Raw genomic sequence first — 26932 nt, 5'->3', positions numbered from 1 at the left:
CAGGATTAAAACTGACTGTGTTCAATGCCTCATTCAAAATGTGATGAAAAATCTTGCTACAATACAACGTGCACCGAGACATATGCACTTACAAACAAAACCATCTGAATTACAGATAAATGCCTTTCTTCAAATAATGAAGAAAATGATGATCCTGTCAATAAGTTTTTGAGAGTTCAGCACATAAAGGATGGACATACAGTATGTGCAATCAAGAAAGAAAGGTAACTTTAGAAAGGGGCCAATCACAACAAATTCTGCTTGCATCTCACACAGATATGAGGAAAAGCTGCAAAGAAAATGGCACATTGTCTTCATATCTTCACAATGACCACCCTCTACACTCATCTGTTCACACTTCCTGGTCCTGGCTGATTTAAACAGAAAGTGGTCAGGAACACTTAAGGCACAAATACTTGGCCTGATCTGGCAGTGCTCCCCCTGTATATGGCAACAGGACAGTATCATCCCACTCTGTTGTTTAGCCATTTGTGCGTGTCTCTAATATCTCAATGTTGTAAAATATTGTGCCATTCCAAGGAATTCATCTGTTTATGAGTTCCTGATGGGTAAAGAGGGGGGGAAATGCAGCCCTGATCACACAGGTCAAAGAAATGTAACTTTTTCAGCACATTCAGCTACAACACCCCAAATTTTCCTCTGCAGGAAAATGGAGCAATATTGGGAGGAAATTCAAAAGAAAGAGCACGCCCTCTTCCTCTTGTACGCCTATCTAAATGCTTCAAAATGAATTCAAAAGCCATCTGCAAGGTGTATGGGTAATTATTATGTTAATTATTATGGCAGTTCTGTGTCTGTGGTTTTTCCAACATGTTGAGCAAAACAACTAAAAAACCCAACAACACTGAGTTTGTGGGTCTTTCTATTGAATCTTCCTAAAGAGGAATAATTCCTTCATCCATATTTAGGTGTAATTTACTCCTAAACTTACTCAGAGTGGCCTAAATCCAATCAAACACAAGCAATGAGGAACTCTAAGAGTTTCTGGCTGGGGGCGACAAGGTGTGATGCTGCTCGGTTGGGGTCTGTGTGAGCGTGGGACTAATTATCATGGCTAATTAAAGTCCCATTTCTTTCTGGTTTCCAAGGGAGTGAGGCTGGTGGGGAATTGTGTGTATGTGTGTGAGTGTATGTGTGGGTGAGAAGGCGTACTGGCCTGGATGAATGACATTCAGAAACAGGGGGTAGAAAGTGAGCAAATGTCCGTTAGCAGGGAAGACCTAATCACAGTGCCATTTAGAAAGGCAATTTTGTGGCAAATATAAGGTATCAGAAAGAATTTGGCAAGAAAACACGACATATCCAGTAAAAGTCAGAAATATCAAACTATGAAGATCTTCAAATCAGCTTTTTTAGTATGGTAAAGCAATAAAACAACCATTTCTCAGTAGACTTGCAGAAAGTCCAAAGTCCTCTTTAGCAGCACAGAAGATAATAAAACAGGAAATATCCAAGGGTGGAGGGATTTCTAAGTAAAATCTATCGTTAAAAAGTAACCAAATCCACAGCCTTTTTTTTATATTTTTTAAAATCCAGTGTATGTTTGTCTGCATGAAGGGGCAAACGCCATAGGGTTTGACCTTTTCGCTATATGTGCTTCTTAGCCACCCGTTGTTGCTGCTGGAAAACATGTCAGCAGCAGCTGTCATTCAAACTAACAAACTACTACATCAGAAATGAATGTTGCACCCGTAACAGTACAATAATAATATTACATTATCATCTACATTCAATTCAATATCTGATTATAAAAGTACAGTATAAACATTAACAGGCGATATTGTACTTGATGTCAAAATCAGAATGATAAAACTTTATTAATACCCAGAGGGAAATTGAATTTGATTGCTGGAATTACCGATAAAAGCTGAAATGTGAATACAAACTTTTCATTTCATTATCTAACAAACATTAGTTACCAATAACTGTAACTGACTCGTCCTCACTTGCCTCTCGATTTTTTAAAAAGATATTTTTGCAGGCTTATCTGAAATTTAAACCAGTAGCAAATATGTTCTGGATCATAGATGATAGCTCAGATTATTTAAGATAAGTAGAGGTGGGAAAATCGGATCGAAAAATCAAATATCAAGATTTTTTGCTTGCCAATTTTAAAATGATTTTTAAAAAAAAAAAAATCCACTAAATTTTTTGTCATTTTTATTGTTTTAATTGTTTTACTTGTCTTCTTCGGCATTATAGCAGCACCACGATTGTTTGGCTACTGTGTTGTTTTTTTCCTCATTGAAATCAAGAAAAATGACGAGCAAAAAAAGTTTTGAACATTTTTTTGTTTTTAATCTAAACAAATGAGCAATATGAAAGACTTGTGAGAATCCTAACTCAAATCGAATCGGCACCCAAAAAAATTCGGAATCAAATCGGGACAAAAGCATATCGTCACAGCTCTACTAACTAGTGTCAACCTCATCAGTCTACAGCAGCATAGCACCAATTATTCAATGTTTAATAGCATTGCTGTTCATCATCAGTATCTTCATGGGAACGTCTATCCAGTTTGCAGTCACTTTGCATGGAAACGCTGTCGTGTAAAAAAGGGCCTAAACTTCTAATCTCCATTGTTATAGCTACAGTTAGCATTAGCTAATTAGCATGTTAATACAAACACATATTATCTTTGCATGAATTGAACTACTCCATTATTCTAATGTGATAAAAAGAAAAAGAAAAACTTTTTCCGCATAAAGAATTATAAAATATTTGAAAATTTCTACTAATTAATACTAATAAAGATATATACACATTTAGATTAAAATGATTCAATAACTTACTGACTTAAATGTACCGATGGTATGTAGCTACTAATAACACACTTATACCCGTGATAAAATGCATCTGAAGTATTATTTTCCTAAAGATTATATGCTCTTTTTTTAAATGAAATGAAGGCAATGAAAGGAATGAAATGGAAAAATACATTAATCCCGAATTTTATTTATTTATTCTTTTTATTAATTCCCAAATTTATTAATCCCCAAATATCAAATGCATTTATAAAAAATATTTTTCTGTTCAGGAAATGATAAGTCACCAATTTGACAAAGGAGTTTGTTTTTTTTTTTGTTTTTTTTTAAGACTGAAAGTATCTGGGATGAAATGACTTGGACGTGGGGAAGCATTTACTGTGACAAACCGCTGTCGTTTGTTTTTCTTTAAAAACCAGGCTTTTCAGTTTTGCTTTTAATGTTGCTGAATGGACCAACACCCACATCACAACAGTCAGTTTCAAGTGTCTCTCTCACTCTTCTCTCAGCCTGAGTCTGCTCACTCTCCACTACTCTGTTTCCTCTTCCGCCACTGGTTAGGCTGAACTGTGTGCACCAATGAATCAGCAGAGGCAGGGGTGTAAAACACCAGAGGTGGGGGTACGATGGAAAAAAAAAAAGAAGAAAACTACACAGAAAGAAGTGAAACTGGCTAGATATTCACCCTCAAGGCAGGTTTATCTTTGACTGTGCTGTCATTCTTGTTATTCTTCTCCTGTGTTTGAGTGAGATCATTTAAAAGAAACAAACATGAAATTTGATAGTAATTTGATTGTAGCTTTTAACTTATGTCATCTACTGCTGTATTTTGTGGTTTTGTATTGTAGTTAACATGCTTGACTACGTATGGTGAACACTGTATGTTGCTGAACACCTGAAATTCCCCTGCTGGGGATGAATAAAGTATGTTTTATCTGATCTTTTTAGGGCTGTACAACTATGTCAAATTTGATAAATCACAATTATATTGATCAATATGGGAATTTAAATGGTGTGTTGTGCATGTTTACAGCTACAGTAACGCTTTTGCAGGCCTACTGTTGGGACTGTTGTTATTCATATTTTTCATCAGGTTTTCTTACAATGGTTCCTGATAATTACCTGCTTTGTTTTCTAACACAGATCATTAAGTTGTTCTACAATCTTTTTTTTTTATTCTGGTTGCAGAATGATTACGGATGCCTTTTGTCTGTCTCCTATTTCATCTCCTAACTAGCTCTTTCTCTCTTTCTGAGTGGATTTATACCTGAATTTTATTTCTATAGAATTTTTTTATTCATTATTTTTGCGTCAATGTTCTGTCATGTCTCCACTACATCTATTAAAGTAATGTGATCAGAAAGGTAGGATTGTTTCTTGTGACTGTTGTATGTTTACTTGGACTTTGGTATAAGATGTCAAGATGAAATATCGTATTTTTCTATATTATTCATTAGAAATCCCCACTCCCCACTATAAACTTTAGCCGCTTCTTAGGAATGGTACCTTTCATACAATACAGTGTGAATTAACTAAACTAGACTAAAGAAAAACTTGGAAGTAGTCATAATTTTGACTCATTTGTCAGGCAATTGTGCAATATTAATTAGCTGCTCTTAGGCTTATTGTGGACTTAATTACTGACCTACTCGTTGCAGCAGGGAGCAGCAGTAAGCATGATTTTCTTCTTGGTGTGGTTAATGTTTGAAGTGGCACTGGCCACTCCAGTCGCCCAGCTTTTAGAACACAGGTGTCAAACTCCAGTCCTCAAGGGCCGGTTTCCTGCAGGTTTTTGTTGTCTCCATCCTCCAACACGCCTGACCAACACTCATAAATAGGTTGACGAGAAGCTGCTGGATCCATTTGATTTGAATCAGCTGTGTTGGTAAAGAGAAACAACAAAAACCTGCAGGATACTGGCCCTCGAGGACTGGAGTTTGACCCCTGTTTTAGAACAAAACAAAAATATCCACAAAAAGTCACACAAACTGACAGTCTACCTAACAAACTAACAGTCACTTCTGCAGCTAGTCTTTTTTATGTGTCTGATTATGCACCAAACAGCATCCATTTAATGTTAACCAGAAAGATTTCTGCTTAGTTGAAGTTTCAGGACGTCAGCTCAGTTTATTTCCAGAAAATAACTTGTTAATGTTGCATTTGTAACTGCGGTTTTGTAAAGTGTCAGTGTTCATATTTGCCTGTTTATCTGTAACAGCTGCAGCATTGTAGAGCCCACTGATGTCACCGTAAGGAAAAGATTAGGAGCTGCATGCTGTATCTAGCAGTTTTCTGTCTCTTTACATCTTTTCTTATGACCTAATGAACTGATATCTGTTTTGTTCTTCTAAGCCCATTATAATGGAATAAATCAGAAGTTCTAAGTGTCTCAATTTTGTGCCAAAATTTAATTATAGATAAATAAATATGATTTTTTTTTTACCCTTGGAGAAACATGCATTTTAAATATCAATATGGATCATATCCATTTAAGCCAAATTTGTAACTGCGATTAGAAGTTCATTAATCCTGCAGCCATACCTGAAGTCTAGTCAATAACTTTTTGATATAGCTAAATAACATTTTCATTGTTATTTTAGGCAAGTTCACAGCAAAATGTTTCTGTGTCTTAAAAACAGTTTTAAAAAATTATTTACACTGGATAAAATAAAATATGTAAAGGAAGAAGCAAAGGAAAGAAGAGGAACTGTGAAACAGAATAAGGAGAAAAAGAGCAAAGAGAAATTTGTACTACCAATACAAAGACAGTTGTAGCTGCAGACAGAATAAAAAATGGAAAAACATACTAGCACAAAAGGCTAGAATAAGCAAGAAAAACTAACATGGACTGAACAAAACAGAAATAAAAAGGAGAAAATGAACGCATGCGGAGAAGTAGTGTGATGAGCTTGAAAGAGGGCGAGATGAAAAAAAAGCACAAAAGATGATGAAGAGGAGAGGACAGTAAGAAGAATAACAGAAAAGAATTACAAAGAAAACACAAAAAAAGCACTCAACTTCAAAGAACAACGGACAGGAGAAGAGGACAAAGACACAGACCACTTAAAGACATAGAGAGGTCCTTTCACACACTGTGGGTTGAAGGCTGCGCTCCTACCTGGCGTCGGCCTCACTGTAATACTCTCTTGCTACGATGTCCTCGAACAGTTCACCTCCAGTCACCCTGTATAAACACACAAACACATTTATTAAAGCGAAATGCTTCAACTATGAGGAGGAGGGGGTGTAGAGGGTTACAGGGAGTGTAGAGGTACCCAAACGAGAATATCTTCAGCATTTCTTGCATCTTTCAACACTTTTCCCCACTCCCACCCCTCCCTTGCACCCTCTTCCCCACACCATTACCATGGAAACTAGAGGGAACTGCTGAGAGATAAATGTAGAGGGTGTGGGTGGTTGTGGTGACGCCAATGGAGCAAATATAGGAAAGAGTTATGTAATGATATATGTATAGAAGGTATGGAAATTGAAGAAGAGGAGGAGGAAGAAAAGAGGAAAAAATGATGGACGTGCATGGAGACGAGAGGAGAGAAGGATGACTTACAAGTCAAACAGGAGGTAGTGGAAGCCCTCCTCTGATATACTGTCATGAAGACGAACTAGAGGAAAAAGATGAAGAGATCAAGAGGTAAATGTCAGTACTTCAGTGTATTCATCGTGATCATTTTATTGTGTCTTTTTATTAATTCCTCGTCTCAGTATGGACTATTCAGAGATTTAAGCAGCTTCTGGAATAACACTGGGTATCGCTGGTGCATTTGAAGCAGAAGATTAAAGGACAGTACAAAGTGTGTGAAGTGAGGAAACCACAGGGAGTCATAATAAATTAGTATTACACATCATACATCTACAATATGGATGGGGATTCTGGCAATGAATAGAATATTTTTATCAACAAAAATAAAGGAATGAAAGAACAGGCCTATGTTCTGCAGCATTTTACTTCTACTAATATATTTTATTAGATAAGTTGTAAATGAATTGGCTTTTCTATCAGCAGGGAATAAATTGTGACAAAAATGGGAACTGTGACTTAATTTTTGAGAAAAAAAAAAAAAAAGCAAAAATCAGTAAAAATCCATAACGCATGGGTCAGCATTTGTTGAAAGTCATATTTAGCAGGGCTTTTAGTGTTTGATGAAGCCAAACAAAGACATTCTCACCAATGTTGGGGTGTTTCAAGAGGCGACAAATCCGAGCCTCTCGTTCCAGCTTCTGATGATCTGAAAAGCAACAGAGAGAAAGATACAGTTAGAAAAATAATGCAGTTATGCTTTAAATCTGACTAAACACGGTTTATCTCAGTGACAACTGATGTTATTGCACAGCTGGACAGTAGATGTAAATTGTTGCACACAGTCAAAACATAAACACACAGTGGGATTTCAAAAAGTTGACAAAAACGCGTAACCATATTTAATATTTATTTGTACTTCAAACTAAAATTGTTGTTTGTTAATAAAAGAAAAGAGTGCAACTTGCAACACTAAATGTTTTTTAAAGCATTTGGTCTGATGTATATTTGTGCCTGTACACGCTGTAGAAATGCATTTCAACTGGAGCTCCCAAACCTTGCTTTGAGCCATTTGCAATGTTGTGATCACAGCTAACAACATAAACTTGGAAATTCTGCACATCCTTGCAATTTTGTTCTCACAGCAACTTTACCGCAACTCCGACAAGTCACAGTACTCCTCCGTGTTACCTGATTTACTTCATGAACTTTACTTCTATGTATCTATAAATATAAATATTCAGGTCTGTCTGAGAGAAATGTCACACAGTCCGTCTAAAACTGCAATATTTTCCTAGTATTCTGAATGAAGGTGGGGGTAAACTTTTATACTGCATGCAACACTGCGATACAAGACAAAAGCTGTTAATTAAAAGGATTTATTGTACAGCAAAATGCTGCCAGGGAATGTCTGAGAGGCATTAAAACTTTGACACACGCCCTTATGAAACCTGTTTTATTTTTCCCGGATTCTGTTTTTTTTTCCCGCTGAATTCTGTGTTTTACACTCTAACCTCATATTTTCCAGAGGGCATGTGTCTAATTCTGGTGGGCGTATAAAATCTTAACAGTTCAATGGGAAAACATCCTTTTCTTAAAAAATCATTTTTACTCTAGAGGCCTTTATGACACAGTTGCTCAAGAGGAAAATGTTCTCCAAGCTTCAGACGGGGATTTGAATCTGCGTTGGGTGCTACTCAGATAAACAAATGAGCTTAACGTCATAAAAATCTTATTTTCCTTTTAAAGAAATATTTCTTACTTCTTATACAAGGCAATTCTCTTCTATGCGTAGTTTTGTCAGCATCACTGATATATTTCCCCACAGATCTTCTACAGGACAGCCTCCAGCTGCAGCTCAGACACTGATGAGTTTAAGAGGCTCCTCTTTATTTCTAATAACTCTCCTTCATGTTTGCAAAAACCAAGGCAGCTTTTAATGTTTTCTAGACAGAGTGGCAGCAGCGCTTTGACTTTCGTCCTTCTTTTCCTGTCCATTTGGCTCGTACATCATAATAAAACTTTAGTTAAGGAGGGAACACAGAAAATTTAGCCTCACAAGCAAAATCCATTATATTCCATGTTTCACCGAGATTATGTTTTTATAACCAAAATCTGCATCATACAACCCTACCTACTCTATCAGACCTGTTTGCCATTCAAACAATTTCAGCTCCAAGAGAACTTGCAAAAAATGATATTGTAATATTAGTTTTAGAACAATTCAATTAACAAATTTAAAATGGATTAAAGGCACTTTTACAAAACAAAAACAAAAGCCATTATAAACCAGGGCAGCTTTCAGGAATTTTAGGTCAATTATAAAAAAAAAAAAAAAAAGTTCTGGTCAAATGATGCAACATCATTTGCGCCTGCAGGACAAGGCCATCATTAAGCTGGCTAAACAACATGGTGATGTTCCAAATAATGTCCGAAACACAATATTTTGGCCTAGAATAATTCCAGTTTAAAAGAGCATGAGGGATGACTTTTAGTCAGAAAATAAAAAGAGAAACCAGTAAGATAATGAGGAATATACTGTAATTCTAACTGTGAGGGTGGCAGTGGCTAAGGTTATTGAGCCACTTGTCTTGTGACCTGACACTCGGTGGTTTGAGTCCTGTTCACAGCCCAAAGGGGGACGTGATTGTTCTTGGGCCGGTCCCCAGCCCACCAGAGGACTTCAGGAAGGGCATCCAGTGTAAAATGTCTTAATTCACCCATGCAATCCTTTGCCGTGACGACCCTTTCAGAGGGACAAGCCGAAAGGGAACCATGTTGTTATTCTAACTGTATAAATACTTCTGTTTCTTTCCAGCAGCATGGAGAACTTTACTTTTAGATAGAATGACAGAAAGAGAGGGTCATGCTGCGAGAATATTTATGATTTATTTATAGATAATTTATTATAATTACAAAGCTAAATTATTTTAGTTTTTATTCAATGTGCTACAAAAAGAAAAACACCAATGATAAGGAAGATAGAATTAGCTAAAAGTGCAATAAAAAGACCATCCATCCATGCTTTTTCTTAACCGCTTAGTCCAATTAAACGTTGCGGGAAAGCTGAAGCCTATCCCAGCAATCACTGGGCGAGAGGCGGGGTACACCCTGGACAGGTCCTCGGTCCATTGCAGAATAAAAAGATCAGAAAAATCTAAATAAATAAATCAAGCGAGTCAAGAAAATAAAAATCTGTACGTCTACACATTTTATTCACTCTGGATTTACTAACTCGTCGTCTTTCAGCAGTTTGCTTGTAATCTAATTTATCTGCATATGTACACAGCAGCTGGATCATTAAGAAACAGCAACATACCCTACATAAACTCACACACACACACACACACACACACCAGGGGGTGGACCACTGTGTATGTGTGTGTCTGCAAAGCACAGCAGAATGCATGGACATGGATATGCATATGTAAACCCACACACATCCAACTTAGAAATGCACACATACTGTACACGTGTACAGTACGCAAAGGGACACAAATAGACAGGAAAAATACATGCATTCACACTGGTGCTGAGGAGTGACAGTGAAGTGTAAGCCCACTGATTACAGTCTTAGAAGATGAGAGGAATGAGGCGGAGAAAGGAGTGGAAAAATGTCAAAAGGGGACAGAGGAGGAAGAGAAGCAGAGAAAAATGGAAGGATGATTAAGGCACACAAAGCCTCGCTGCTGTCTTTCTGTTGGAGAGGATACGATGCTGCAACAGCACAGCTTGCTGCTTGTTTTCTTCCACTCACTGTTCATTTCTTCTTCTTTGTTTGAGGAAGCTACAAGCACACAGAATATTCTTCCATTCATTTGTTTGCCCCTGTGCTGTGAACTGTGTTTCAGATTGAACTATGGGGGTGAAAATTTAAATAAGGTTGCATCTCTTCAAAGTTTATGAATTTTATCTGAATTCAGAATTTACTGATTGCTGGAAGAGGACAAATCGGGGACTCTAAAATGAGGTTATTACCTCCACTGCAGGACCTCATCTTTTCCTTAATGTGTTCAGTGTCCAGGTTTTCAGACCATCTAAACTCACCACGACAGGCTTCTGAAAAACTCCTGTCTGCTTGGAGTGAACTCTCCATGATATGCTATCCATCATATTACAATGACAAATGGCGGAAAGCATGTCATAAGAACAGGGATCATATTTCATTCTGTCAGTGGTATTTGCTGATAATACAAGTGCATAAATGGCTCAGAGTAAGCGCCTCAGTTCAACGTAATGTAGTCTATCAGACAGCATGACTGAGTCTTTGCTGTCCATCATCCGTTTATCATTGAAGACTAAAGAAGAATTGAGGCCGATTAATGTAAATATGAAACTCGTGCTGCTTCCACTTTGATAACTTTGGACACTGACATAAGATGAGCTACAACGTCCTCTGAGATGGGGAGGTTTTCTGGTTAGGGCAGGATTAATGGTCGTTTCAGCATCAGTTAGTATTAAGAGTGACAGATTACCCTAAAATCAAAACTCTCATAAAGTCTCTTTACATCTGTCCATACAGTTTGCACAGAAGAATTTAGCTAGATATAAATATTGTTTATGACAAATCAGTAAAGTCTTTAGCTATTCAGATCAACTCTTTAGCTATTTTCACAGAAACACTGTTGATTTTCAGGAAAAAAGTCTCGATAGTTTGATCAGGTCTTCCTGCGCTTGCTGTTCACAAAGACACAACATAAAGGTACATTTACAAGGGCTATGACGATATTTCGTCCCGATTCAATTTGATAATTTTTCGGGTGCCGATTCAATTTAAATTCAGATTCTCATGATTCTTCAATTTTGCTGATTTTTGTAGACTAAAAAAAAAATGTACAAAACTTTTTCTTTTGCTTGTCATTTTTCTCAATTTCAGATAGGAAGAATCAACACAGCAGCCAGACCAGCATTTTACTGCTATAATGCCCAAGAAGACAAGTAAAAAGATAATTAAAAACAATAAAAATGAGGTTATATTGGATTATTTCTATTTATTTGAAAAAACTCATAAATAGTGAAGCAAAAAAATCCCAATATTCAATTTTTTCAATTAGATTTCCTGCCCTTAACATTTACGTTCTCACATGCCACAGCTCCTCAACATGTAAATAAGTTTTGAAATAAGTCACAAAAGTTATATAAAATTAATTAAAATTACAATCTAAATATATTATGTTTTAGCAACAAAAGGAACTTAATGAAGCACCAACTCTAGAACTCCTGGACCAGTGTCCAGCAGATCTTAAATGCTTTCCTGCTCCGACACACTTGATTCCAACAAAATTATTCTTCAACAGCTTGTTGTCAAATTGCAAGATTCTCACATTAACTTAAGTCGGGTGTATTGCAGCACAGAAACATCTAAAACCTGCAGGACACTGGCCCAAGAGGTTTGGAGTTTGTCATTCCTGGTATATTGTGTGCAGAAGATAGTTAACCGAGAAATTTGACCAAAAAAAACTCAGCAATCTAAGACTTCTGAACATGCAAATTACATGGCAGTTTAGGGAGATACAACATTGCATCTCAAAGATCATTTACTGACCCAATGATCTCCCACACTCTACAATACAAAAACTGAATCGTGGAATCATTAAAAAAGTAGGTCAGATAGCTCTAACATGTGATGCATGCTACATTTCCACAGAATTCTTTGCCAGCATAACCGTGTTCTTCATCACAGATGATGGGCAGATCGCTTGTCATGTGCTCCAACCAACGGTAATGAATAAGTGATTCAGCTGCTCATTGCACGAAACAGATGATGTTGCTTTGAATTCTGTTATGTTTGTAAAAGATTAATAAAATTTAGACATCTTTTTTTTTTTTTTTTTAATTAAACTACAAATGTGCTACTACAGGCACATTTTTCCTGTTGGTTCTTTTCAATGCTGAAAAAGAAAGAGGCAAATGCCAGCTATCAGGCCACATTTCTTCTATCTGTTCGACTAACGCCAAGATATTTCTACTCCTAAGAGAGAAAAAGATCTATCTCTTATGATTTTTTTTTTTTTTTTAAATCTTGTGAAATATTTTTTAAAATATAATTTTACATTTTTCTTTGGACTCTTAAGCTATAAGGGAAAACAATCCTTGAACTGTTTTTTTTTTTTGTTTGTTTTTTTGTTTTTTTTGCATATATCAAAAGCTTTGTCCATAAATGAACCATTCATGTTTAAAGCTGATGAAGAGATCCGTCTCTATAACTTTGGCACACATAAACACTTTCTGCCCACTGAAAACAAAACTGCCCCAGCTCCTTAAATTTCAATCAGTGCTGTTGTACAGTAAACATTAAGTCAAACCATTGATTCTTTACTAGATGGAAGTATGAACCTCGGCTGTTCCAAGACATTTACATGTTCCTCTTTAAGCTACTTGACTGTCCTTTTAACCGTATGTTCAGGTTTGTTGTCATTCTGAAAGGGACTCGTTTCTATTTGGTTTATTTTCTGTTAAATCGAGTGTAGGAACCGATATGAAGCCGCTTTTTGACCAAGATATGTCTATACTGCTAAAAATGAGACCTCTTGACTGAAAAATCATTCAAGATGGATGCCACCACTTGTCCCAAGATTATGATAAATATAATGTTGAAATAAAAGGATTATTTAATTATGGATCATGATGACCAACCATAAAATCTGTGAACCCTGAACATTAACAGCTGGCTGAAACTTTGGTCTCCTGATGTTTAGATTTCAGTTTCAACTTTAAGCTCACATTACAGTGACGGCTGCAGAGGATGAAGAACGGAAAGCGATAAAAGCCCAACAGGTGTTTCTTTATGTGGACATCCGGACACAACAGATCTTATCAGCTCACAGGAAAACAGGAAACCAACAAGACCCACATGGCATGTAAAATCTGCTCCATGAACATGCAACACTTCGGTAATACATGTATTTGTTTAGATGCCAAATCCTCGTTGATACTTTTTTTTTGTGGTATATTCTACCTCGCTCTTGTATACTTTTATTTGTATACCTTGTTCTTACTGTTGCTGGTGTCACCAATAAAAATTTTTTTTGTACATTTACAATGACAATCAAGTTTGTGTTAGGTCTTTTTCACCCTGACTGAATGGCAGCAACTTTAAGTAACACTTCCAGTCAGGTTATCAACAAAGAATTAAAGATACACTGAAAAATTTGTGCATTAACTTCAAGAGAGGGAGGAGAATCACAAAATAAGTGGCCTTTTTCATTTCAAACGTGAGTCTCGCTAGTCTGATGAAATTAAATGAAAAATACTTTATTAATCCCCAAAGGGAAATTCAGTTTTGTAGCAGATAATAAAGTAGAGGAGGTCTTGTTCTGGATGCCGATGGCTGCTGGCAGGAATGATCTTCTGTATCTTTCAGCCTTTCAGCGAACCTGAAGAAGCCTCTCACTGAACACACTTTGTTGTTTCATCACTGTGTTGTGGAGAGGGTGTGAAGAATCCTCCATCATCTTCATCAGCTTGTGCAGAATTCTTCTTTGGACAATCAGCTCCAGTAATGCAACAGATATTTGAAATATGTAAAATAATTTATGGAAAGTAAAAAAAAAAAAAAAAAAGGAAGATTCGGATTAGATAAATGGCTGCAAGGAAACATTTTTCTTCTTTTCATACTAACACATAGACAAAAATGAGGATACAAATGCCACCTTTGTGATTCTTACTGAAAGGAATTCATTGCTACTTTGGCAGTGGATTGTAGCACCGGTGGAGCAGAATATGCTTCAAATATTTATTTAGCCTGCCTTTAAAACTGTAGGTCAGCCATACAGCAACCCTGTGCCTGTGATGCAGCAGGATAAATAAGAAATGAGAAGAGACGAGAAAGGAAGGAGCATGAGGACTGGTCCTGAGGGGCATGAGAGAGGAAGTGGAGAAAGGAGGACATGCAGGAGGATATACGTGGCAAACAGGAACACACGCACTGAGTGCGATAACTCAAGGACAGCATTCAGTGAGGTCTGTGGGAATCATTGTGCAAGAGAAGAACGGAGCAGCCGTGAAGAGAGGAATATATTTGGGTTAATCATCACCAGTGAGGACTGAAGTCTCAAGAGGGGAGGAGATGTACAAAGGCATCTACAAAGACAGATATACCCGCTGTTCAGAATATTTAACTTGCAACATAAGCATGACTCCTTCCAGCTGGGAAATGTGTAATATGAACTCTTCCTTTCTTCTCAATACAACAATAGTGAAAGAATAAAGAGCTATTTTGCAGTAATACATGATATTCATGTTTATATGTTGACATGCAGAGCCCTGTCAAAAAGTTCTTCTTCTCTTTGGTTATTTTTATAGACCACGTTTTGCCTTCCTGAACATCTTACTGAGAATTTAGTCCAGATGAATCCTGGTATTGTCCCTTTGGAAAATGCCTGTCCCACCAGGAAAGAAAAACAAAAACTGTTGATGGTTAGCTGACTTTTTTGGGGAGGCGCATAACAATGCTAAACTAAGATATGACCAAATGTAGCAACCCCAGACCTTACAGGCTTTTATGGTAGACACGAGGCATGATGGGTGAAGCACTTCATCAGCTAGTCTTGTTACACTTTAAGCCCCCTAGCAGATAAGCCTACACCCCAAATTAGCATCACTAATAAGTGGCTTTCTTAAGGTTTAACAAGCATCTAGTCCCATTATCCTGTTCTCTTTCCACCGTATATGTGTAAAATACACTTTCTACTTCTACACACAACAGTGATATCCAATGGCGATTTTCTTAATTTTGATTTCACCAAACCTTTCAATCACTATAACTTCTACTATGAAGAGGGTTGTTGCCTACTACCCATCCAGGTTTTTATAATGCATTAGACATATCTAGTTTCAACAATCTTGTTTTGTTTGCAGACACAGATCAATAAGTTGTAATCCTTGCATCAGCTGGAATGAAACAACTTGTTGCAAACATTTTAGTTACTAAATTCATTTTCCAATGGGAGCTTCATACATATTTGCCTAAGTAAATTCAGGTGGTACCTCTTTTTTCCCTAACTAGTAGTGAAAATATTAGCTACTAACACAACAGGATTTGCTGACATTTGTTTTACAACTAAAGTGATTTGATTTCATAATAGGGTTTAATAGCATTAAGCCTTAAGTTGACTACATCTGTCCTGGTTCTTTGACATTGACACACAGCCTGCTGACCAAAAGCAGGTCATATCACTGCTACTGCATTGCAGGTGAATCTCAGACATCACACACAAGCACGACTACTCCATCATGATAAATTACAAAGCCATACAGGAACCTCTGGCATCCCCCGTCTACAGATCACTGCCAGTAAACATGTGCTATGATTGGCTGGTAGCCTTGCCCAGCAGACCTGCCCTATATTTCCTGTTGACATGAGCTGGATTGACATTAACCGTTTGGCGGCTGCAAAAGGGGAGGAGGGAGTGGGGCAGCGAGGCGTTTAGGTGTTGCACACACATGAGAAGCTTGGCTATAATTACATGTATTCATAAAAGTATCAATGCTTATGTTTGAGAAGGTGATTTTTGAGTTGGAGAGTTATTGTGGCTGCAAGCCATTAGACTACAATAAACAAACAGAGCTCAGATTGGCTACATTACAGTCAGCTTTTCTGCTTGTATATCAGAATATCTAATAAATGTGTGTGTCAGTGTGTGTGTCACAGAGAAGGAGAGGCAGAGTCAGATGAGAGTCCCGTGCTAAAGGCATGTAGGCGTACAGGCGCATGGCCCTCAGCTGCCAAGTGCCTGGGGTGCCTTCGCTCGCATGACCCCTCCCTCCCTTCAGCTACCATCTCCATTTGCCAGTACTAAACAAACGCTCCTCTTCAACTGCTGCAACTGAGGATCTAAAGAAATATAGCCACCTAAAAAAAAAGAAGAAAAAAAAAGATCCAAACCAAATCCTACTTCTAACGCCGAGCAGCAAATCATCATGGCGGCCATAAAACCTGGCTGTAGCAGCTCATGTCAGATAGGTCATGGAGCTATAAATAGGACTGGAGTAAAAGTAGTATGCAGCAGCTCTGCCTTTTCTAACATTGCTCTGCTGTCTCATAGAACATGGCTCAGCCATTAGTAAGCCTTGCGCGCCACCCAGTCAGGTCAGATCAGTCCTCCTATCAAATGTTGGAGCAGGGAGATTATGCTGTGCCACCGAAATATAGCAGAAAGCTTTGAGCAGCTGCCTTCTCTGATAAAGCAGCTGTGGAGAAATGCACAAGTCCAAAGATAGCACCAGAAGCTACAGGTGAATGATCTTTTCTGTGTGCATCTGCAGGTTGTTCACCAAAACAATAGCTGGAATTAACCATCAACTAAGTGCAAATTTGGTAAAAGAAATGGAACACCAATGGTGTTATTTTACAAATGATTAATTGTGCTGCTTTTATGATGTTTACACCTTCAGAAACTACATTTTTGTAATTGATATTGACTAAAAATAATTTAAACGGAAATTAGACCAAATTTGGCCTGTGATAGACTGGCGAGCTGTTCAGGGTGTACCCTGCCTTTTGCCCAAAGACTGCTGGGATAGGCTCCAGCTTCCCCGCGACCCTTCATTGGATCAAGCGGTTAGGATAGTGAATGAATGAATAGACCAAATTTTACTATTACATTTAAAATGTTTGATAAAGACAAATATGCTGTGTCTGAATGGAAATGAAAGTTTTCTTCCCCAATGAATCTTTTAATTTATGATTTAGGATATTACATTATGTTTCTGTTAGAATTAGCACATTGAGATGCTTAATTTCTACAAAAATGTCTAAAAAGCTTGGTAAAAAAAAAAAAAAAAGCAGATAAACACGATTTGCCATATATTCTCTTGAAAACTACAATGTTTATTTGTGTCTACAGTCTGCTGTGGGTAAAAATAGTATGTTGGAGCACAATTCCAAAAGTGCACTTCCAAAATCATCTAATTTATTTATTGAAACTACATCAAACACTTCCATGTGTTTGCATAATTAACATATGAGAAGACTACTTGACTTTAGAAACATTCATTTTTTACATTTTGTCTTTAAATCTTATATAAGGCAGGTTTATCCTTCCCCGTTGCACGTCATATAAGCACCAGCATACAGAGTACATGTTAATAATTATGCCAGCACATAACATCAGAACGCTTGCTTCCTAGGAAAATGAAAGTTTATCCATTTTACAAATATTTAAGAACAAAAGCTATTTCTAATGCCAGTTAAAATGCCAGTTCCCAAACACTCCACCAAGCACCAGCTGTTTGTGTGTTGGAGAAAGCGTGGGTAGCAGTCTGGTGTCGGTGGGGTGCCACCTGGCAGGCCCGCAGCAGTGGGTTTCTGGTTACGAGGCCTTAGGGGCAGCAGGAGATTTACGCTGGGCAAGTGTTGCTGTGAAACACCCCAGTGTCCACTGTAGTTCTAGACTGGTTGTCATGGCCGTGGCATTTATCCCTGACTGGCTTTAGCAGATAACACCTGAGCTGCAAGTTAGACTAATTAAGATACATAAAAACCCCTCTTTTATCAAGTGAAGCATTTATAGTATCTCTTGGATAACTAAATAACAGAAGAGGCATTATAACGTCCTTCCAACATTACTCTGAATCAATATCATAGAATTTAAGAGGATTAACTGCCTGTACAATATTCCCATATACTCAAAATGATTACTTCATGGAAAAGTACCATGATAGAAGCAGAGATTGACCTTTGCCACTGAGGCAGGATGCTACAGAGGATAAAACAATTTAAAAGATGGATTTGGGTGAAATTAAGTTTAATTCTATTTCACTTCAGATTGACTCACAATTTAATCTAAATAACAACTACGGCCTTAGTTAGCAGATATTGAATTAACTGCGGATTATTGTTTTGGTATCATTTACACATCAATGATACAATGAGAAAATGGGGATGTCAACCCACATTTTCCACAGCTCAATCTGATTATATCTTTATATTGGAAAGCACATCCAACAGTTCAAAGGTTAGTAAAAAGTCTCTTTTATTATTATTGAATACCATTTATTCTTTTTCAATTGGTTTATTGTTCCAGTTCTATTTGGATGCTCATAAAACATTGATTAATGCATTTAGGGATTAACATCAGTATGATGTAAACATGTAACCTGTCTCTTTTTATATCCACTTTATCTTGCTTTGTGTGTTTGGATGCTGGGAGGACCCAGAGAGAGCCCATGTCTTCATGGAAGAGCAAGAAAACTTAGCACACACAGGCCTTAGCTGAGATTTGGAGAACCATTTTGCTATGCAGCCTGTAAAAGGGTCACATTAAAGGAATACCATGTAACTAAGGCCACACAGCGCTGTTGAAAAATAAAGTCTCCATCCATGACAAACAAAAACAAAAAAAAAACACTGACAGCAAAAACTGCCCAAAAAAAAAAAACGTTACTATAAATTACAATTTCAAGTCTTAAATGAAGCAGTAACATTGGCACAACTTATGTCAATATCTTATTGTTATGAAAACATCGGCATTAGCTCTTAGCTTATGGAACATTACATTAGTACAGCTTCCTAATGAACAGCATATAAAAACCATAAAACTAAACCAGGCCAGTTGCTAATAATTCTACTGCTTCTTTGATATTTACATGAAGTATAAGAAATGCATTTACTGCATGCAAACTAGCCCAGCTTCCACAAACTATTTAGGAAGTCACCTTAGCTTTGGTCTGCAGCTAATTAGTTTCAGCTAGCCATTTTTAGCATCTGCTAAACAGCATAAAGAAAGACACAAATGTCTACTGCATCATCTGCAGCTCATCAGGCACTTACAGCCATTGTTTTGAATAAACGCTGGTGGAAAGATGTGAAAAAGTAAATCACATTTTGGTACATTTGCACAACAGGCAAAGAGCTAACTTAGCAGTCTAATAATACTGAGGCAAACTGAGTGGGTTTTGCTGTGGAGCAATCCCTTCCATTTCTGGCCTCCTCAGACTCGGTTTTTCCCTTCTTAGGGCACATTCACATCAACCTTTTTGAGCCAAATCCAAGTCCGTTTGTTCAGAGGGTCCGCTTCATCTGGAGAAATGTGAAAATGCCGAAAAAAAATCTGATTTGGGTGAAAGAAGTGAACTTGGTCCGCCAACAAACACAGGTCTCGGTCCGTTTCAAGCAGACCAAATACAGGAAGTGGATTACAAAGTCACAAAAAGTCACTTCCTGCATTTGGTGTAGCATTGCATTGTAGCATTGTGTTAGGGTCTGTTGTCTGTAGTTCATACTGCAGACATTGTTGTAGTGTGTTTCTGCAGTATACTTGCATATAACAAAGTAAGAAAACCCAAAACAGCCATAGTTTCGTCTCCATGTTTAACTCGCAAGTGGAGAAAACAGAGTTTTCTTCTTCACGCGGGTCTTGTTCTCTATTTTGCTTAATACAAGTGCAGTGCCACCCTTGGTGGGAATGTGGATATATTATCCTAATTGTTTGGCTTGTTTGACCAAAGTGCAGCGTGAACACAACCTCGGTCTGCATGGATACACCCCCATACAACTGAGAATCGGATCTAGCGGACTATCCTGATGTGAATGCACCTTTACTTTGTTCAGTGCTAACAAACTTTTGTTATAAAAGGAAGAATAAGTAGCACAAAGTAGAGCTTTCTATGTTTATAGAGGGGGCGCCTAAAGTCAAGTGCTCCAGGTCATATGTTCCCTTAAGATGGATCCTTCAAACTTACAATGTCTGGTTTCTGAAGAGGGTAGCTCCCTCGGAGTGCCAACATGCATCAAGCACTGTATATTGACCCCAGAAATCATCCACTATTGCTCCCTGATGTTAATGTTACCTGGTGTCCCTTTAAATAAAAAGGGAAGTGACGTTCTTTGTTTATTTTAATCTGCCACCTACAAGCCTAAGTGGTTCTACACAGTTATTTTAGTTTCTTAAATCAACCATGTCTGCTGCACAAGAATGGCAAACAGTCCTTATTTGGCAAAATGTAAGGATAGGAGTCACCTTTTTGCATGATGCCGTTTAGAGCAAGCAGAATGTATTCCTGATGGAATTAGTAACTAAGTACACATATTTTAAGCACTGATAAAAAATCATTTAAATGTGTGTATAGCTAAGCACTTATTGAAGTTGATGCAACGTGAAGCAAAGCTCAACCACATTAATTATCAAGAAGGCACAAGCTAATGGCTTTGCATGGTATGCTGGGAGCTAGCTGTCACGGAACTGATCATGGATATACAGCAGATTGGCAGACTGCAGAATCGTGCAGAGAAACAGACCATGAAACACTAAAGCAGTAGTGCACTGAAAAGACACCAAGTTGACAGATAACTTCTAGGGGACAATATAAAGGTCGAATCCTCTAACAAGGTCAGTGCCAATGTCTTACTGTGCAAACCTAAAAGAAACTGATGTAGATTGTCAACAAAATGTCACATATTTTCCCTCCATGTCTTGTCTATCCACCAGCTCTACATGGAGTTGTATCTATTTTTCTTAATAGTTTCTGTAAAGCCTTGTAGACAATATTAACAACATGCTTCAGTACCTGCAGTGACAGAGGAACTAAACACATCATTGGAGTTATGAAGAAAGGATGTGAAAGAGGGACAGGTTGCCTATGTACTTAACATCATTTAGGAACAAGTCAATACTTGTTTTAAAGCTTCAACACTCCAACAGAAAGAAGAAGGCAAGAAGTGGAGGAGGAAATTATCTAGATTTGTTCTAATTCAGCCCCTAAAAAGCAAGATATGTAACAGTACTGTGAAGGGCGGTGGGTGGTGTCTGTGAAGCCTCTTATCATACATGCCATTTGTGTGGTTGCAGGATCATTTTGCAAACAAAGCAACAGTAAAAATCTGACACACTGGTTTATTCTGAAACCCAGTCAATGTACTAACCAGCAGAAACCTTGAAAGGAGTTGGGCTTACCTCTTGCAGATAACTTTTTGGTGTTGATTATTTTAGCGGCATACTCCTGTCCTGTGCTCAGCTTCACACATCTGCGCACCACTGAAAACGCTCCCCTGTAAAACACAGAAAACCTTCCTTACAAAGTGCTCCACTGTTCGTGTACAACATGCAGATATTTGGAAACCAGCTACAACAATAACCGTGCCCTTCATTTGTGCATTATTCATGTCATGGGACAGCATCATTAGCTCCCAAAAATAATCTCCACAGTGGTGGAACACCCTGACCAACTTAATGGCTTTGACTCAGCTTTTGCTGAGAGTACACAAGTTTATACACAGTTATGAACCACTGGTATGTATTTCCAGCCTAGAGGCATAACAGGCCCAATATCAGTTCCAACACATTATCTGTGAATGGCTACCTTAAAAGACAAGGCTGCACAGATTTATCTCCCTAATAAGCTCCCGAGAGGAAGCGCACACAGTCAGCCTTTTCTAATAATGAGCACACATGTGGAATGTGGGGAACAGAGCTAAACAAATGGCGCTCACAAACACGGTTTCAGCATTGGCGAATGGTTCCTAAACCCTGAAAATGCATGAGCAAGCACAAAAATCAGCGCAAATACATTCTTAAAGCATACTTTTGCCTTCAGAGCCACGTGGTTCTACCAATATAGAAAAATAAAAGGGAAGTGAAAGTGTTCAAATGCATTCAGTAATTCACAAGCTAAACTTGAAAAATAGTGTGTATCTGCAACCTCAACTCAAAAACCTTCAGAAAAACTAAACAGATGAACCCTTATGAAAACATTTCCCCACACAGGTGAGTCAACAGTGTTGGGAATCACTACATGGAGACAACAAATTCAGCAGAAGATACTGGGTGTTTTTTTTTTTATTGCATGAAGAATAAAAAACAACAGTCACAAACGAAAGCCTCTACCTCTTAGGCAGGGGGGTAGTCCCTAACCAGTTATATGTGCAACAAAGAATCATGTTGCTTGTGTTCAGCTACCATGTAAACTTCTGCAAAATAACGTCCAAAACTGGAGAAAAAAAAAAAAAAGAGACACTGCATGTGTGATACCAGCAAGCACATTCGCCACTGACACCAAACTCCACAGCTGTGCCTGGAAAGTTCGCACTCACTGAGATAAGGATCTATAGTTGGGCCTGAAAATGCTTTAACACACACACACACACACACACACACACTTAAATGAAGTAGCAGGTCATTAATCATTGCTTTTTATTGCGTGGTTTGACACCCAAACTGACAACATGGAGATATAAATTAACCTAAAATCATTTTGGGAAAAAAAACCACATCTGACGCCTTCAGAGGTCAACAGTTTAGTAACAGGATGAGCCCGACTGTCTGGTGTGCTGTTACAGTTTCCCAAGTACCCGGCGATGTAGAGGAATTATACACAAACCCACATCGAGTACAGCACAAAAAAAAAAAGATATTATACAAACCAAAATGAAAAATAGTTAAACAATGATGACTAAATACTGGAGGTTATAGATGGGAGTTTAACAATAACAGTAAACAAACTAAATGTTCAACACAGCTGATATTATCTGTAATAAATGAGATGAACACTGAGGCAAAGTCACGACGCTTAAACGTCACAAGCAGAGTGAGAGTACAAAGTAATTCTCCAACTGTCTGATCAGCGTTATTCCTCATTGTGAAGATGCCAAGCCAGTCACACCTGCGCTCCTTCCTCCAGGTTCTGCGTGACTAACTGAGAAATAAAATGAGCTTTTCAGCGGCAGGTTGTGGTGCAGGGCGTCCAGATTAGTGCCTGTCAAGCAGAGAGATTCAAAGACAAGGGGTTTCTGGCAGGGGCGTACTGGACTGAAGGTACAATTCATCCCAGCTGTAACAATTTGTCACTTCCATTTTCTGAAAAAGCATTTGTTTTGTGTCTTTTTAGATAGAAACAAAGTGTGAAATCCCCCCAAGGTTGGAAATATATTGAACTTAGGCAGACGAAACACTCCCTGCCACGATATTTATTACTTCTGGGATGAAACATGACGGGGATGCATTGCGGTAAATTAATCTGATCCTTTTGTCCTTTGTGCAGTCAGTCTGGTAGACAACTGCCAATGCACGCTTGTCCTGCAACAATACCACATCGAGAAACCACGTCTGCAGTGTCACACATTGGCCTCCCGTTAGTAAAGGATCTGAAGCATTTGCAGCCTGCACTTCTCTGTGAACAGCAGCTGCAGCTAGTTTGAATTCTCAGCAATTGCAGAGCAAAGAAATGGTGGCACAGCGTCTCAAAAACATCTACATAAACTTTTCACTTCTTTATAGCCTGTTTCACCCCTCTTCTTTCAATCAACTAATCAAATCACAGGTTTGCAAGATAAGTGTTAGTTTAAGCTGCATGAAACGGTCAGAAACATCAGTGATAACAGCTAATTAACTTAAGCCACCACATTAGAGAAACTTTTATTACACTAATAGAGAGTTTCTACTCGCTGGTTTTGTGTCGCAGTCATTCACCGTTTTTGGTTATTTGATGAACATTTTAACAGTCTTTGAAAAGTAAAACCAGATGAGCTGTAAAAACACAGTCATTTATTGTGTTCCAGCTGGGATAAGATGGCCTGTTGGTATAAATACTATTTTATTGGTTTTGAATGTGGCCCTACGATGGACTGGCGAGCTGTCCAGGGTGTACCCCGCCTTTTGCCCAAAGACTGCTGGGATAGGCTCCAGCTTCCCCGCAACCCTTCATCGGACTAAGCTGTTAGGATAATGAATGAATGAATGAATGGCTGGTTTTGAATTTGTGGTCTGTGAAGCCTCTTATACATGCTATTTGTGTAAATCAGGGGTGCCCAAGTCTGGTCCTCGAGATCTACCATCCTGCTGATTTTAGGTGCAACCCTTCTCCAACACACTTGAATCAAATAAGTGTCTCGTTAGCAGGCCTCTGCAGAGCTGAATGATATGCAGAAGAGGAATTCAGCTATTTGACTCCGCTGTGCTGGACAGGGGTTGCATCTAAAGGTTGCAGGATGGTAGATCTCGAGGACTGGACCTGGGCACCCCTGGTGTAAATGTTCTGTTCAAGTAAAATCTAAAATCAGGGGTAGGTAACTTCGGTCCTCATGTGCCACAGTCCTGCAAATGTTAGGAGTTTCTCTGTTGCAACACACCTGGCAACTTGCTGACCTAATCAGCAGACTTGTGTGGAGCTTGACATCAAACTCTGCACAAGTTTGCTGATTAACTATTGATTTGAATCAGGTGTGTTGCAGCAGGGAAACTCCTAACATTTGCAGGACTGTGACGCTCAAGGACCAGGGTTGCCTACCCCTGATCTAAATGAATGACTGCTGACATGAACAAATCCATAAATGTATCAAAGAATGCAATAAAGTTCACTATTTTATCCTAACAATGACTAACAACATATGCAGCCATTTAAAAAAAATCTTATTTCAGACACAGGAATATACAACAAATTATGTCTTTATGACTATCTGCAACACATTCACAAGTTAAACATTAGAACAAACTAATATTTAAGCAAATGTACAGAAAGTCAAATCAAAGCAAGTACATAAACTGAAAAAAAAAAAGAAAGTTTGACAGGAAAACCTGCATGTGACTCTTGAGTGCATTTGGTTTCCAATCAAAGGTTGAAAACCTGAACAAATAATGCATCACAACCTCAGTTTATGATGCATTATGTTTATTAAGACAACCCACATGCTAACCCAGTATGTGAAACTAATTTCTATCATGCTTTTAATAATCTGCGACATCCAACACCTATGCATAGCGAGTCGATTAACAGAAGCGAGTATGAGAAGTGTGAAAATGCCACATTTTTGCATGAACTACAACAAGTGTTGGTGGCTTCTGCAACAGCAGCTTCGACCAAACCCATAACTGTCCCCATCAGTGTCAGGATATCATTACAGAACAGCAGGAGCAACATAGACCAGCACGTATTTTATCTGATCTTACAATGTTACAAAATATGTGGACTTAGCTTTATTCACTAAATCTGCAGGTCCAAACCAAAGTCAGAGCATCTATGATGATGTGCAATCTTCAGCATAGCAGGAAAGAGCAGCAAGCTGTGAGCTGATGGTAAAACGATGTCACTTTTTGAATCAAAAAGTTGAATGGCCTGACAAAACACAATGAAAGCAACAAAAATCAGTCTCTACAGACTGTATTTATCTGTCCACACCTGCTGCTTATTCAGGTGTATACATAATTTCATCTATGATTAAGCACAACCAATATATTATTATATATATATATATATATATATATATATATATATATATATATATATACACACATATATATATATAGTTTAAACCCTATATTTAACTAAAAATGATACTGTGAAAGCACATCAAACACAGAAACTGAGGATTTAATGTAAATTAGGTTAATTAGCAGCACAGCAGGTAAGAGCATCACCATTCTGAGGAAGACTGGAGAAACAAATATTTCCTCAATTAAAAAAACATTTCTGAACATAAAAGCTCTTATTTTCCTTCATTTTAAAATGAGGGCAACATATTATGACTGTATGGCTGCTTATTGCAACTTTTCTTTGTTTAGGATGATATAATGGGACGTCATTTCAAAAGTAAGCTTTTAGATTCGTTGTTTCAGGATGACACGAAGCAAAGTTCTGCTCATACATCTGTGTCGTGTATGAGTGACGGAGAGCGCGGTGCTATTGTGAGGCTCTCGCCATCGCCAGGGTGGGAATAAGACGGTGGGAGCTGCCACCTCTGTAGCTGGTGCTCCTGTCACTCTCGTTACTGGTTAAGTTTTTATGAAACTGCATTCCTGAATGTCTCTTCAGAATAAGAGCACAGAGGGAAAGCTGTTCTCTTTTTCACATGAAATGTTTTATAAGGTAAAAGTAAATCACTCATGCATTTAATGAACTGCTCCCTGCAGTAAAAGAAAATACTAGTTTTACTGACTCACCCATGAGGAAAATGTAAAACGCAACAGAACAAAAACAGTAAAGCTACAGCATCTGGTCGAGATGAAGGCAGGTTCGTTTTACAGGGAACTCAAATGATAATATATATAAATTATTACACTATGTAAAGAAAAAGCTGTCTGCCAATGAGGTCACAACTCAGACAATTTAACCTACAGAATGCTCAGCGTTTCCACAATTTACAGTTAAATTTATGTGTCTTAAGAGATGAACTAGAATCAGCCAGTGTGCACTTTTTCAGCCTTTTATCATTGCAGAAATAAGCTGTTTTTCTCATTATGAAATAAAGAGCCAATATTAAAATACTGCAAATTTGCTGTCTGTTGGACAACAAAGTACTGGCACCATCGGGGCTTTAAGCAGTACTGCTAGGTTTCTCTCTAAGAAATTACAGTATGGAGCAATAAAAATTTAGGAATATTTCCATCATTATTGGCAATCATTAAACCAAATTTAAAAACTAATTTAAGCTGTCCCATGCCAATAAAAAACCCATATTAACAAGAACCATGAACACAGCTGCCCTTCCTGGTCCAAGATTATCAAAGAAGGGCTGAGGTAAAGTGTAAAATTGTCTGAACAGTCAAAAGGTGACATTTTAAAATGCACGCAAGACGAGTAACTTGCACGTCTAATAAATATGCTGATCAACACATCATGGTTTTTGAAGTAGCAGGGTGGGTTTTTTTTGCTGTCAAATAGATTCAACTTATTTCAGCAA

The 26932-nt window shown here is 37.9% G+C and overlaps 1 protein-coding gene across 4 annotated transcripts in view; it reads right to left on the bottom strand.

Annotated features, from left to right (window-relative positions):
- LOC306764263 (calcium/calmodulin-dependent protein kinase type II subunit gamma-like) overlaps positions 1-26932 on the bottom strand; it is an 87117-nt gene that overhangs the window by 58700 nt on the left and 1485 nt on the right. For all 4 annotated transcript variants that reach the window (XM_079251358.1, XM_079251355.1, XM_079251357.1 and 1 more), the window contains exons 2-5: positions 21216-21310; positions 6971-7030; positions 6352-6406; positions 5905-5970 (exon numbers count right to left, since the gene is read on the bottom strand). In XM_079251358.1, coding sequence (XP_079107484.1) covers positions 5905-5970; positions 6352-6406; positions 6971-7030; positions 21216-21310 — 276 coding nt within the window. The remainder of the gene's footprint in view (positions 1-5904; positions 5971-6351; positions 6407-6970; positions 7031-21215; positions 21311-26932) is intronic.

This window comes from Telmatherina bonti (genome assembly GCF_933228915.1).
Source record: "Telmatherina bonti genome assembly, chromosome: 13".
Classification (NCBI taxonomy): Eukaryota; Metazoa; Chordata; class Actinopteri; order Atheriniformes; family Telmatherinidae; genus Telmatherina; species Telmatherina bonti.
Note: the sequence above shows the minus strand (reverse complement) of the source record. Positions and strands in the feature narration are given on the sequence as shown.